General features: G+C 59.8%; 1 protein-coding gene across 1 annotated transcript in view; it reads right to left on the bottom strand.

Moving 5' to 3' along the window:
* Positions 1 to 373: 373 nt before the first annotated feature.
* The window catches only part of LOC133343091 (F-BAR and double SH3 domains protein 2-like), a 61,874-nt gene continuing 48,782 nt past the window's right edge, over positions 374 to 13,465 (bottom strand). Inside the window, 8 exon segments of the mRNA XM_061552594.1 lie at positions 374 to 412; positions 414 to 452; positions 617 to 696; positions 3,857 to 3,974; positions 4,128 to 4,402; positions 6,878 to 7,085; positions 7,686 to 7,769; positions 10,651 to 10,782. Coding sequence (XP_061408578.1) covers positions 374 to 412; positions 414 to 452; positions 617 to 696; positions 3,857 to 3,974; positions 4,128 to 4,402; positions 6,878 to 7,085; positions 7,686 to 7,769; positions 10,651 to 10,782 — 975 coding nt within the window.

The following is a 13,465-nucleotide window of genomic DNA, read 5'->3' as shown; positions in this document are numbered from 1 at the left end:
CGCCGCCGATAACAGTAATCATATAACAATAATTATTATAATAACAATATCTTACACTTGCTATGAGAGCACAGACACAAAGCCTCAGCGAGAGGGCACGCAGAGGGGCGGACAGCGACTCCGGGCCTCGCGGGCGGCTCAGGCGTGCGACCGGTGGGGAGTTCATCCACACGGCTCTGGGTGTGGGGGCAACCCCCTCCCCGACCCCCCCGCACCCCACCGACCGGGCAACCACAGGAAGATTGGGGGGCGGGGCAGGGGGGCTCTGGGGCCCCCCCAGCGAGACCACTGCGTGGGACACTTCTCCCGGCCAGCGGGCGAGGGGGGAGAGCAGGGACGATTGACACTTTGACCCGAAATGGGGTCGGCGAGGTCACACCAGCGTGACCTCTAAGCCTTCGTCCTGCAGGGCTGGCGGCCTTCTTTGTTGGGGGCGGGGGAGCTGCCCTCACCTGCGGAACAAAATATGGTCATCAAGGTCACCATGGTCTCCATGGTCATCATCATTGTGGTCAACACCATGTGTGCATCCGCGCATGCATACGTGCGTGTGTGTACGTCTTTGTACGTGCGTGCGTGCGTGCAGGTTTCACGCGGAGCGGCAGGTGCGTCGTACCGGCCGCAGCGAGGGTCTCTGTACGGGCGGGAGCCGGAACGCGCCTCCTATGTCTCCGTTGGCGCATCCGCTAGATCCAGCTGAGATTCACACAACAAAGACAAAGATCCCCCGCGTAGCTTTCAACACCTGCTCACATTTCACATCACCGTTTACACAGTGGGCAATGTGCACACTGCAACAATGGGTACACATTTAAGACTGCGTCGACTTAGGGCAGGGCCCAGGACCGGTTCAGATATTCCTCACTGATATTGGTCCCGAGCGGGAATTGAACCCAGATGTCCGAGTTCATAGCGAGGTTAGATTTGGGGAAACTTCCTCGGAGTGGGGGGGGGGGCGCCCCCTATATGGATAACAACTGAAATGTGTTTCTCCGGTCAATATCCAGAAAATAGCAATTTGCGTGGTCATACAACGCGGAGAACGCGGCACAAGGCACGGTGAGCGACGTGGTGAGTGTCATCGCACTCCACTATCAACACTCGCTGCGTTTGGCGCAGCCATCTCGATGGTAGCGGTGGTGGTGGTTGAGGTTGTGGTTAGGGTGGGGGAGCGAGCGGTGGGGCTGTCGTAGGTGCCATGCGCTACGAACTCGGACAAACCCGAGTTCGATCCCATTCCTCACGGCCAACACCAGGGATGAATATCTAAACCGGTGCAGGGCCTTCCCATGATCATCTCCACGTGGGAGGGGGGGGCGTGGAGGTTATCACCACCGAGTTTTTGATATTTCTTCGAAACTGAACACGAACGCCTCTGCTCGGCTAACCCGAGTAGCTGGGGGGGATGGCGGAGGAGAGAAGCCGTGGACTGTAGGGGGGCCGCTCCATGGAGGGGTGTGGGGATGCGGGCGCGGATTCCTTGAGCCTGCTCCCGGCACGGCAGGCATGGAGGTGTTGCGTGCGGAGGGGACTCGCGCTCGGAGCACGCAACGTCGGTCGCGTCTTAGGACCATCCGAGGAGGGGGCGGTGGATTGTGGGTGGGGGTTGCCCAGGGGACGTGATTAATCAGCAGGCAGCATCTCGTTAATGATCTTCCAATAGCGCCGGCCTGGCTCCAGCCCCGGCGAGATCTCATTAGAGTTGCACTCAATGACGAAGGCACCAAATAGCAATAACAACAACAACAAACAACAAGAGGGGGGAGGAGGAAGGGGAGGGGGGGAACTGGAATCGATAATAAGGTTTGAGTCAATTAAAAATCTTGCGAGCTGTGGGTGGCGAGGCAACTGCACGATGGGGCGTGTGGACATGGAGAGCCGCCCACACACACGGACGAGATGCACGCCGGAGTCTGCCGAGTCTGCCCATCTCACGGAATATTGCGCCAGATCCTCCAAGAGTCGGCGTTCGAGCCCCGGGTCACGCCCCTGCATGTACGGCTCTGTAGTTTATCCACTGCTGGATGAAGGGCTCCCCATGCTGTGTCGCTCGTGGGGGTTGTTTGACTCTACTTCGTCATGCTGGTCGGTGCGGGTGGGGGGTTGGTGAAGCACGTTGTGGACATCACTTGCCACTGATGTTAGCCGTGGCCCGGAATCGAACTGGGGTTCAATGGGGCAAGGGTCGAGTCACAGTCTCCGTTGTTCTCATGAGCAGAGGGAGCGAATCACCTCCAGTCGTGGCTCAGAGCCAGTGGAGAGAAATTCCACATCTCTGTGGCAGACGTGAGGACAGGATGCTACCAGGGCCGTTTGTCTCCGCGAGGCCGTCACCCGAACTGGATTGTAAGAGCGTAAGGCGAACGGAGCAGAGGCGCCCCAGTAATCGTTGAACTCAGCCAACGGTTCCCACCACATGGACGCTAAGTACGATGTGCAGCAACGTCGGTGGTATAGTGGGTGGGCGCGTTTACCGGGCATCGTCTACCCTGGAGTGACCGTGACATCGACAATCGCCCGACGGTTGTCGCAGGCAGCACGCCGGCAACTTTACGAAACCAATCGCATCGCCAAACAATAAATATATTTAAGTAAAAAAACGCGTTCGGTTTCATGTTAAATTTAATCCAAGCGGAAACTCGCGTCTGAGCGAGCGCGTAATCACCGTCTCGTGCTTGGTTCACATTATTCAGCAACGAGCGAAGGTGTATTTTTATATTTGCTCCGGGACGAGTCGTGGCGATCGTGACGAAGAACGCCGCTGAAACAAATCTGAGCCGGGCGGCGCGCGACTCTCCTCCAGCGCAAGCGCGGGGGAGAGCCGCCTGCTCGTACCGTCTCTCGTGCCAGGCGCGGCGCTCATCGCCACGGCGAGCAACGGGAAATGAAATCCTGACAAATGTCACCGCCTCCGCCCTCTCCCAAGCGACGCTCGCCTCGTGGGCCCCCACAACCCCCCCCCCCTCCTTACCCCTCCCACCCTTCCCCTCCCTCCCCCCTTCCGCCTCTCTCCCTTTCTCCATTCAACTCCTTGCCTCTCCTCCATCCGAGCCAGCTCTGTAATATCCGCTTCCGTGGGCCGTTGCGCTGCTCTGTGAGAGTTGCGCGAGGGGTCTCACGACGAGCCGCCGATAGCGACGTCGGGGAAACGACAAAACGACGTTGCGGGTGACCCCCGCCCCCCCCCCCTGCAGGGCCACCGAGAAGTCTTCGTTTTCATCCCTGCCAACCCATCGCCATCACTCCCCTCATCTCCCTCCAAGCTCCTTGGAGGGAGATGAGCCCCATCTCTGTATCCCCATCTCCCTCTCTCCCTCCCCCATCTCCCTCCCCCATCTCTCTCTCTCCCCCAGTACCCTGTCCTCTCTACACATCTCAGAGGCTGGCACGGGGTGGGGTGGGGGTGGCGGTTCATGAGGAGCGGGGGGGGGCTCCGCGGAGGCAATGAAAGCGACGATGAGGTGCTCAGAGCGAGTGAGCCTCAAGCCCCACGCACTCAGAGCTGTCGGGGGCGGGGTTCGCTAACAACAGCCATCGTCGTCGTCATCGTCGTCGTCAGCTCTGCCTTCGTCACGAACAAACCCACCACCACCATCATCATCACTGTGTTCTTCAAACGTCCGGTCAAAGTCATAGCGTCTCAGTCCACAAAGATGCATTATGACTCGGAGCCAGATTTGCAAACTCGACATTCATATGACAGAGACCAGTACATCAGGGAATAAAATGTTTGGATCCGTGGAGACCCCAGATGGCGCATACGGTGTGCGATTGGCCTGCTGCAAGATCAGCGTGTTGGGTGCACCGCACGATTCATGCGCTCTGCTGCTGCTGCTGCAGCGGCAGGGGCACTCACCGATGATGGCGGAGGCTGGCCGCGGGGGCCGGGCCGGCCGGGGCACCTCGGGGCTCGGGGGCCGCTGTGCGCCAGTGAAAACCGGCCTCAACAAGCGGGACAGGCCGGCGGCGGGCGACTATGGGACACGCGCACACACACACACAGTGGTCGTCATTGGCAGTTCAACAATTCCCCACTGGTACCCGACCGGTACCCGACCAGTACGACGGCGCTAGTCCCGCAGTCACAGTAAGGGGGTGGGGCGGGGGGGGGGGGGGGCAGCACGCACCAGCGGGGACGGCCGGCGCTCCTCGTCGGGGCTCCTGCTGCCCCCGCTGCTGCCCTCGGCGCCGGCGCCGGAGCTCATCTCCTCGACGACGAGCGAGGGGAAGAGGCCGACACGGCCGTTGAGCTCGCCCTTCCAGAAGCCGTCGTCCACGTCGCCCTCCTCCACCTCTTCGTCGGCTCCGCCGCGGTGCAGGATGCGGATGATGGCGCCCTCGGGGAAAGAGAGCTCGTCCTCCGTCTGCGCCTCGTAGTCGTACAGCGCCCGTGCCAGCCACAACTGCGGGAAGGGGGATCGCGCGCAGACGGACGGGGGTCACGGCCCGGCGCTCGGGGGTTCGGCCGACGGGGCTGCGGCGGGAAGGGGAGGGGCAGGCACGTGGGAGGGGGAGCGGTGGCGCCGCCGTTGCGCTTGCGCCCGCGAGTTTAGACCGCGTTGACGCGGCAGCTGTGTTCGTCCGTCCGTGCGTAACGTGGGGTCACGATAACCCGATACGAATTAAACTGTGCCCATGATGACAGGGTCAAAGGGCAGCCGCCCTTTGATGGCGTCACTACACACGACGTATTCGACTCGGGGAAAAGATACCGAAGTGTGAAGAAGCACACGAACAACGACCGTGGCAGTAACTGTCAGAGAGCTACGAGGAGGTGGCTGAACGGCGACGGCGAGAGAGCGACTGGCGTCGAATCGCGGGATCGTCCGTCAGCGCAACAGCTCTGCGTGGAGCAGCGGTGCGGTTAGCACCGTGCCCGGCTAGCTGAGAATAGAAAATAGGCGGCGCGACGGCGGGCTCCACGCGGTGGCATCCACCGGAGCCCGGCGACGGCGTTTTCAGTTTTGACCGAAATTCAAACTCCCAATGCGGTGGGGGGCGGGGGGGACAGGCAAGGAGACCTCTTCTGTTTCCCCCCAGCCCCCACTCCTCCACTCTGCTCTGCACGGCCCCCACCCTCCACCCCTCCATTACCCCCGCACCGGCCCTCCCCCCCCGCCGCGTCTCTCTGCGTCCGTAAGACTCGGAAAGTCCTCGCAACAAAGCGACGTCGTAAATATTTAAAGAGCGCTAAATACTTCATTGGGTGCAAATCCCCACGCCGCCCAGCACAATGCACGCGGCTCAGCCCGGCGGCGGATTAAACAGCGAGTCGGCAATACACGGAGAGCGCAGCCCCCCACCCCCCAAAACCGCCGAGCGGAAGGGAAGGCGACGAGTGGAGCAGCGCCAAGCGATCGCAGCCGAGGGGCTGTACGCGCACGTGACAATAACAAAGGTCCCCCGTGTAGCCTCGAACAGGCTGTTGGGCCAAGTGCTGCTAGCGAGCGGCTATGACGGCCGGCACGGCACTCCAGGGGGGGAAGTGTGGCCAGCACCACGCCCGGCTGTTTTTGTCTCCCGAGTAGCGATGATTACGTATTGCTCCAGATACTGATTTGAAGCTGCGTCGGGTAAGCCCAGGACCGGTTCAAATAATTGTCACCGGTGTTGGCCGTGAGCGGGAATTGAACTCGCTGGGTTTGTAGCGCAGCGCGCTGTCCACGACACTACTGTTCCCCACACACACTCATACTCCACACACACACACACCCTCCACACACACTCACTCTCCACACTCCTACACGTACACGCTCGTACGCACGCGCTCGCACGCACTCTCACACACGCATCAGTGCGCACCACTGTGGAGGGAGTAAGGGCGGGGTGGCGCGGGGGAAGCGGAGAAGCGGAGAAGCGTGGTTCTCTGCGGGGAATGTGCCTCGGCGCTCGGGAGCTGCATTAGCGCAGCGACATCACGCGTCGCCACGTACACGCGCACGCATGCGCACGTACGTACACGCGCCCCACTTAGTGCGTCAATGCCGTCTCTGGCCGTGGCTGCGATCTCCGCCACGGCTGCCCACAGATCAATAGCCGCCACTGCAGCAGCAGCAGCAGCAGGGCCTGGGCGCTCTCCGTGGTGCTGAGCACAGCCAACTGCTCGCTCCTGCAGTCCCTCTGTATGTATGTCTGTAGAACTTCTCTCCCACAGGACGTAGCCAATCTGTCCCCTCGCCGTCCAGAAATTCCTCCCTCCCCTTGGCTCCCTCTGCCAGCTACCCCTACATCTCCGTGCTCCGGCAATTCTCCCAAGTCCAGGAGTGTCCACCCTCCCGCTCCAGCCAATGTCTTGCGTGTGCGCATGTCTGCGCGTGTGCGCATGTCTGTGCGTGTGTTGTACGCACAGGGAAGCGGCAGGGTCGCGCTCGGTGAGCTGCGCTACCAACCCCGGCGAGCCGAGTTCGATTCCCGCTCACGGCCGACATCGGTGACGAATATCTCCGAACCTGGTCCCCGGCTTCACGCCTGACGTCCACTTAGCCTTGAAATTAGTACCTGATGCAGTGCGTAGGAGGCATCAGCACTGGGGAGACAAAGGCGGCCGGGCGTGGTGCTGACCACACCACGCTACCAGTGTGCCGTGTTGGCCTGGACAGGTGCTCGCAAACAGCACCTGCGTTGTGTTCAGGCTATCGGGGGTGGATCGCCGTCTTTCGTCTCGTCGACCTTCAGGAAAGAGTGAAGCTTCATATTTGGCAAGTTCATTTGGTTGAAGCCCGGCGACAAGTCGACGGGTTGGACGGTGAAGAGGGTCCCAGGACGAGCGCAAGCGATCGACCTGGCTCTCTACAACGCTCAGGCTATCGAGGGGCGGGGGGGCAGTCGGGGTGGAGGGGGTGGGGGGGGGGACCGGCGTCTCCGTACGGTCGCTCACCCCCGAGCGAGGCTTCGGTGGGCAGCTCGGGCTCGATGGAGTTGCCCGACGTGTAGGAGATGACGTCCGCCGACGTGCTGCCACGCAGACCGCCGGCCCCGCCGCCACCCCCGAACCCCCCCCCGGGCCCCCCGCCCCCCCCGCCGGGCTCCAGCGGCTGGAGGTATTTCTCCGGCACGTAGCCAACTTTGCCTGCCGCGTTCCGGCCCTGCGCTCACACAGACACCACGCACCCCATATAGAGCACACATAGCATACATAGCACACCATGCGCACCACACACACACCGCACATAACATCCACACACACAACACACATAGCACACCATACACACCACACACACACCACACATAGAACTCCACACACACAACACACACACCGCACATAGAACTCCACATAAACACCGCACGTAACATTCACACACCACACACGCATGGACACAGAACAAATGGCAATGAGCTCAAGTGTGGTGGTGGTGGTGGTGGTGGCACCTGTGATGATGTGATGTGGGATGGTGTGATGTAAGGATGGGTGCTCATGAGACTTGTAGATCGTGTGACATGTTCAGAAAGTCTCGGTGAACCTCAAGCCTCTTTTTCAGGAGGGTCCTGTCAAGCTTTTGGCAGTCGGGGCGGTGGTGGGGGGTGACGCTGCTGCTGCTGCTGTGTGAAATCCTAGTGGAGTGATTTGTAGGTTATTTGTCAGTTTGGCCAATGCCAGCTACAATGTGTGGAGGATTTGATATTCAGCTCGCACGGATGGCAGAACGTCCGGGCCATGGGACACGTGAATCGTGGGACGTCCTCACCTTGACCCAGTCCTCCATGTCCCCGTCCTCGATGATCTCCAGCATCTCATCCTTGTCAATCGTCAACTCATCCGGCATGTTCGCCTGCACAGACAAAGACAAAAGCACCCCGTGTCGCCTACCTACACGGACGCACACGTACGCAATCGCTACGCACGAAGACAGTCGCCCTGCAACAACAACGGAGGGCAGGGGAGCGACGCTCACAACAACGAGCGGAGCGCCGGGCGGCTAAAACGCAGCGAGGCGGCACAGTTAGTAGCACAGCCGCTCGTGCATCTGCCGGTCATCGCGGCACCCCGGGTCCGTTCCGTGATCTCCTGTCAGCAAGCTTTCGACACTTCAAGTGACCTCAGGGTGCACCTACCCTGGCACTCGCGCCGTGGTGAAATCACAGCTACTAAGTGGCGAACGCCCGACGTTACTGCTGCGTGCGTGTGAGCGTGTACGCGTGCGGGGGCTTCTGTTCTTCATCACCGTGGGCTGCGCGCGTGCCACGATGCACGGGGATGCGCATCCCTGTTGCTCATCCCTTCTGACAACCGCCAGCTAATGAGCGACTGGCACACTCCCGCCCAGACACACTCCCGCCCAGACACACTCCAGCCCTGACACACTCCTAACTCTGACACACTCCTAACCCTGACACACTCTTAACCCTGATACCTTCCTAACCCTGACAGCCTCCCACCTCGACAAACAACACACTCATCCACAACGTACGCTCACCATACCCACTCTATGGCCCAACAAACACTGCCAGGCACATACCACCCACAACACCCTCACCCTCACCCTACACCCACACCACACACACCCCACATACTACACCTGCGCCGTGTATCCTCTCTACCCCCATGCACACCGCACCCATCGTACACCCATCACAAACAACACAGACTGCAACACACGCTGGCACCCACCACACACCACGCACACACACACCACACACACCACACACACACACACCACACACACCACACACACACACACCACACACACGCCGCACACACCAAACCACACACCACACACACACCACACACACACGCCACAGACACACACACCACACACATGCCGCACACGCCGCACACACACACACCACACACCAAACCACACACACAACACACACCACACGCACCACACAGACACGCACCGCACACACGCCGCACATAACCCCACCATGTGGCATAAATAACGAGGAGCGGGGCGGCACGGCACGGCTGCCGCTGGCGCCAGCTCCGGCCTGGCAGTGCAGCTCGCGCTGCCAGACGCCCGGGCCCGTCGGGCGCAGGCCCAGGATTTATTTCCCCACGCAGACAGCGCCCTGCCGGGACCCGGGCTTCGCTCTCTCTCCCTGCTTCTCTCACTCTCTCTCCCTGCTTCTCTCTCCCTGCTTCTCTCGCTCCCTCTCCCTGCTTCTCTCGCTCTCTCTCCCTGCTTCTCTCTCCCTGCTTCTCTCGCTCTATCTCCCTGCTTCTCTCGCTCTATCTCCCTGCTTCTCTTGCTTCTCTTCCTCTCTCTGGCTCTCTGGCTCCTTCAATCTTTCCCTCTCTGGTTTTCTCTCCCTCTTGCACCCTAATTCTCTAACTCCCATTCTCTCCCTCCCACTCTCGTTTTCTCCTCTTTAACTCTTTCTCTCTCTCGCCCTGTGCCCTGTCGTGCTCTCTGGCTCTCCTTGTCTCTCCCTCGCCCCGTCTTGGTACATCTGCAGCTTACTTCACACCTGATGTTTCAATCGGGTTGATACAGAGAGGTTAAATATGGCAGCACCACTGCTCCTCCACTGTCAACTATCAGAGCTTGCCTTTAACTCTTCCTCCCTCTCCCCGTATTCCTCTCTCTTATTGTTCTTGCCTCTCTATTTCTCATTGCCACTCCCATTTCTTTCATTCCAGTATATGCTCCTCCAGTCGCACGCACGCACTTACGCACGCACGTCCTGCACACACAAATGCACACGTACGCAAACACATGTGTACACACGAGGACAAATAAACACACGAACACATACAACTCCGCAAATACACACAAAGACAAAGATGCACAGTATAACCTTTAACAGACTGTTGGGCAAGTGCTGTTAGCGAGCGCCTACGAAGGCCGGCACAGCACACACCTTTGTCTCCCCGGTGCTGATGTTTACACACCGCACCAGTTACTCATGAGGACGAGTCGACCTAGGGGAGGCCCCCCTAGGTCGAATCGAACTCGGGTCTCGGCGTCCGTCGCGCAGCGTGCCAGCGCCGCCGTGCCAGCGCCACCGTGCTAGCGCCACCGTGCTAGCGCCGCCGTGCCAGCACCGCCGTGCCAGCGCCACCGTGCTAGCGCCGCCGTGCTAGCGCCGCCGTGCTAGCGCCGCCGTGTTAGCGCCGCCGTGCCAGCGCTCCGTAGCTCGCCAGGCCGAGTGCGGCCACTCGAGCGATGTGCGCCCAGCGGCTGTGGCACCCGGATTTACGACTCGGCGCTGCCCGAGCAAGCAGAGGGTCGGCACAGAAATAAATAACACGCGCGCACACACGCGGACACACACGCGCATACACGCGGACACACACTCGCATACACGCGCGCACACACACACGCGACGGTGGCTACGCTGCTGCACGTGGCTGCCTGTAATCGTCCATCGCTGTGGACGAAGCAGCGAGGGTTGGTGGATCACCGCACAGATGTTGCGAATCTCCCTTGCTGCTGTGGGCGTTGAGGAAGTGCCATACCCTGGGTTGCCAGGAGAAAGCGGTACAACAGAGCGTGGACTCCTCCTGTTCCATCTGCACGTGCGTGTGTGCCCGAGTGCGCGTATGTGTGTGCATGTGTAAGTGCATGCTCGTGTATGTGTGTGTGCGCTTGAGTATGTGTGTGTGCACACGTGTGCGTGCTTGTGTATATGTTCATGTGTGTATGTGCATAAGTGTGCGTGTCTATGCGTGTGCGTGTCTATGTGTGTGTGCGTAGATGTTTGACGCACCTGATAGGAGTAGAGGACGCGGCACGTCTGTGGGTACTGCCGCCAGGTCCCCGAGGGCGAGGAGCCACTCTCATCCAGAGTGTCCGACTCAAACTCCTCGCCGTCGTAGTATCCTCCCAGCGACAGCTCCTCCTGGTGGGGGAGGGGCAGGGAGCCAGGGGGTATCAGTACATGGGCACGGTGAAGTATGGACGTTTCATATCGGTGGAAACCGCGGTCTTGAGACGCTGCAGACGGGGAGAGAGGCAGGGGAGACATTCGGGATTTGGAATTCCCTCCCAATGTCGCTTTTCCCAAGCTCTTGCCCGATTCACGTAATGCGTTACACTCGAATCCATTACAACTGTGACGAGTGCTGCTTGTTGCTAACCGTTTGTGATTTTGGTCCTTTGGGTCCTTGTGTTTAGCACCTGTGTTAAAAAAATTGCACATTTACAGACTCAAGAGATGGACACAAGACAAAGATCCCCCCGTATATCCATTAACAGACTGATGGGGCAAGTGCTGTTAGTAAGCAGGACCTATGAAGACTGGCACCACGCTCGGCCACCTTTGTCTCCCGAGTGGCGATGTTTACACAGCACACCGGGTACTGAATTTGAGGCCGAGTCGACCTAGGAGAGGCCCAGGACCGGTTCAGATAATCGTCACTGGTGTTGGTGGCCGTTAGCGGGAATCAAACTTGGGTCGCCGGGTTCGTAGCGCAGCGTAATAACCGCTACGCCACCGCTCCCAACACACACAGACGCACACAGACACACGCAGACGCACACAGACACTCCCAGACACACCCAGACGCACACAGACACATAAATGCGCACGCACACCCTTATGCACGCATCACTGCAGGAAGCGGGATTATATTCAGGTCAGCGCACAAACTGCCCGTGCCGAGGGAGTGCGGGAGGGAGGGGAGGAAGGTGGGGGGTGGAGGGGAGGGAGGAGAGGGAGGGAGGGGAGGGAGGGGAGGATCTCCTCGGGGCTGAGCCACCTCGAGCCGTCACGGCGACCAAGCGACGTCACAAACCCCAACTCGTCATCCCCCTCCTCCCACTGCTTCCCTCCCTTCCTGCCTCTTCCTCCACTGCCATCACCTCCACCCTCTCTCCCCCCCCGCCTTCCAACCCAGCCAAGCGATCGATGGCTGGAAGACATCACGGCTTACATCAATGATTTACTCTCCCTCCTTCCCCCGCCCCAGGTCCTCCCAGGGCCACCAGGCAGCTGGACGGGCCGAGTGGCCTCCACCGGCAAGAAGCCTGAGCTCGGCTCAGAAAGTTCATCCAGAGAGTACTTTTGTTCCCATATGCAATCCCATTTCCAGGTAATTTCACAGCATTGGGACGTTCGGCAAATACCAGCTACACTGCATTATTATTTCTCGCCGTGGAAGTAAACCGGAGAAACGGGAGAATACCGCAGGCAGAGTAGGGGGGGGGGACACACCGAGAGACGCCCTCCCCGTCAGTAATTGGGCATAACCACTGCGCCACCCTTCCGGTATTTCACTTGCACGTAATTTAAATAAGTAATTTCATTACATTTGTAATTGCCATAAAAATTACATGGCTCAAAGTAATTGCTAATTTTGTCTCACAACAACAGCACAACACATGGGCAACACACGCACACACACTACGCACTACCCATACCGCCGCACACCCGCCCCCCTCCGTGCCCCCCGCACATCTTCCCATCGCTCGGTTTTTCTGTTGACCCCCCCAACCCGCCGAGCCCCCTGCACCCCCCTGCCCACCCCCTCCCCACAGCGTCTGGCAGAGCAGCGGCGGCAGCAGCAGCAGCGCTCGTCAATAATTGAGTGGCCGAGCGCGAGGGCCTGCAGTGCGGCTCCCGTTAATGGGGGAAACGCGCAGGAAGCGGCTTCGCTCGGCACCATCCTCCCACTTTGTTATCGTCGTCGTCATGATCATCGCAATGCCTGTTTGCCCAGCAAGGCCTCACCGAGTCTCGCGACTCGTCCAGCAGGAGGGTCCTGCCAAGTTTTCGCAGTTGGGGGAGGGTGGGGGTGATGATTGTTGTGTATATTTTTTTAACCATCAGCTGTGATCAATCTACTGCTGCAAGAAGGCCACGAGCCGAACTTGTTGTCGGCGGTGCCCCCCCCGATCGGAAACCGGGGGGGGGGGCTTTTTTATATATATATATAAAAGCATGGGGAGGCAGAAGTTGGTGGTGCAATGGTTGGCGCACTGTCTTGTGAACTGGCCATCCGAGTTTGATTCCCAACGACGGCAAACATCAGTGGCGAGTGGCATCAGAACCCATCCTGGGTTGCCTGCTTTGTCATATGCCACTGCCACGGCGAGCCACTCCGTGCCACTCCGTGTCACGCAGGAAGTTAAGCTGAGCACGAGAAGCCATTTGCTATGCCGCTCACTCGTCCATTAATTAACGTCAGCAGACAGTGGGCGAGAGCCGATGGGAGGGGTGGGGGTAGTGTGTGGGGGTGGCGAGTCAGTGTCACGCGAGTGTGGGGATGGGTGGGATGAGTGGCGGCGCGCTGAAGGGGAGGACAGGCTGCGATTGTGAAGTCGCTGCTAGGGAGGAGGAGGAGGCCTCCGACTGATTCAACCCTCTCGCGGTCCGGGCACACTCTCACCGGGCACGCTCTCACCGGGCGCACTCTCACCGGGCACGCTCTCACCGGCAACGCTCTCATTGGGCGCGCTCTCACCGGGCGCGCTCTCACCGGGCACGCTCTCACTGGGCATGCTCTCACCGGGCACACTCTCACCGGGCGCACGACGCTCCTCTTTGCAGCCAAATGGCAATGGCGGCTTCCGATTGAGGGCAT

The sequence above is a fragment of the Lethenteron reissneri genome, chromosome 16 (genome assembly GCF_015708825.2).
Source record: "Lethenteron reissneri isolate LAM-NWPU_2019-01 chromosome 16, ASM1570882v1, whole genome shotgun sequence".
In the NCBI taxonomy this organism is placed as follows: Eukaryota; Metazoa; Chordata; class Hyperoartia; order Petromyzontiformes; family Petromyzontidae; genus Lethenteron; species Lethenteron reissneri.
The sequence above is the reverse complement of the archived record's forward strand: the minus strand, read 5'-3'. Positions and strand labels throughout refer to the sequence as shown.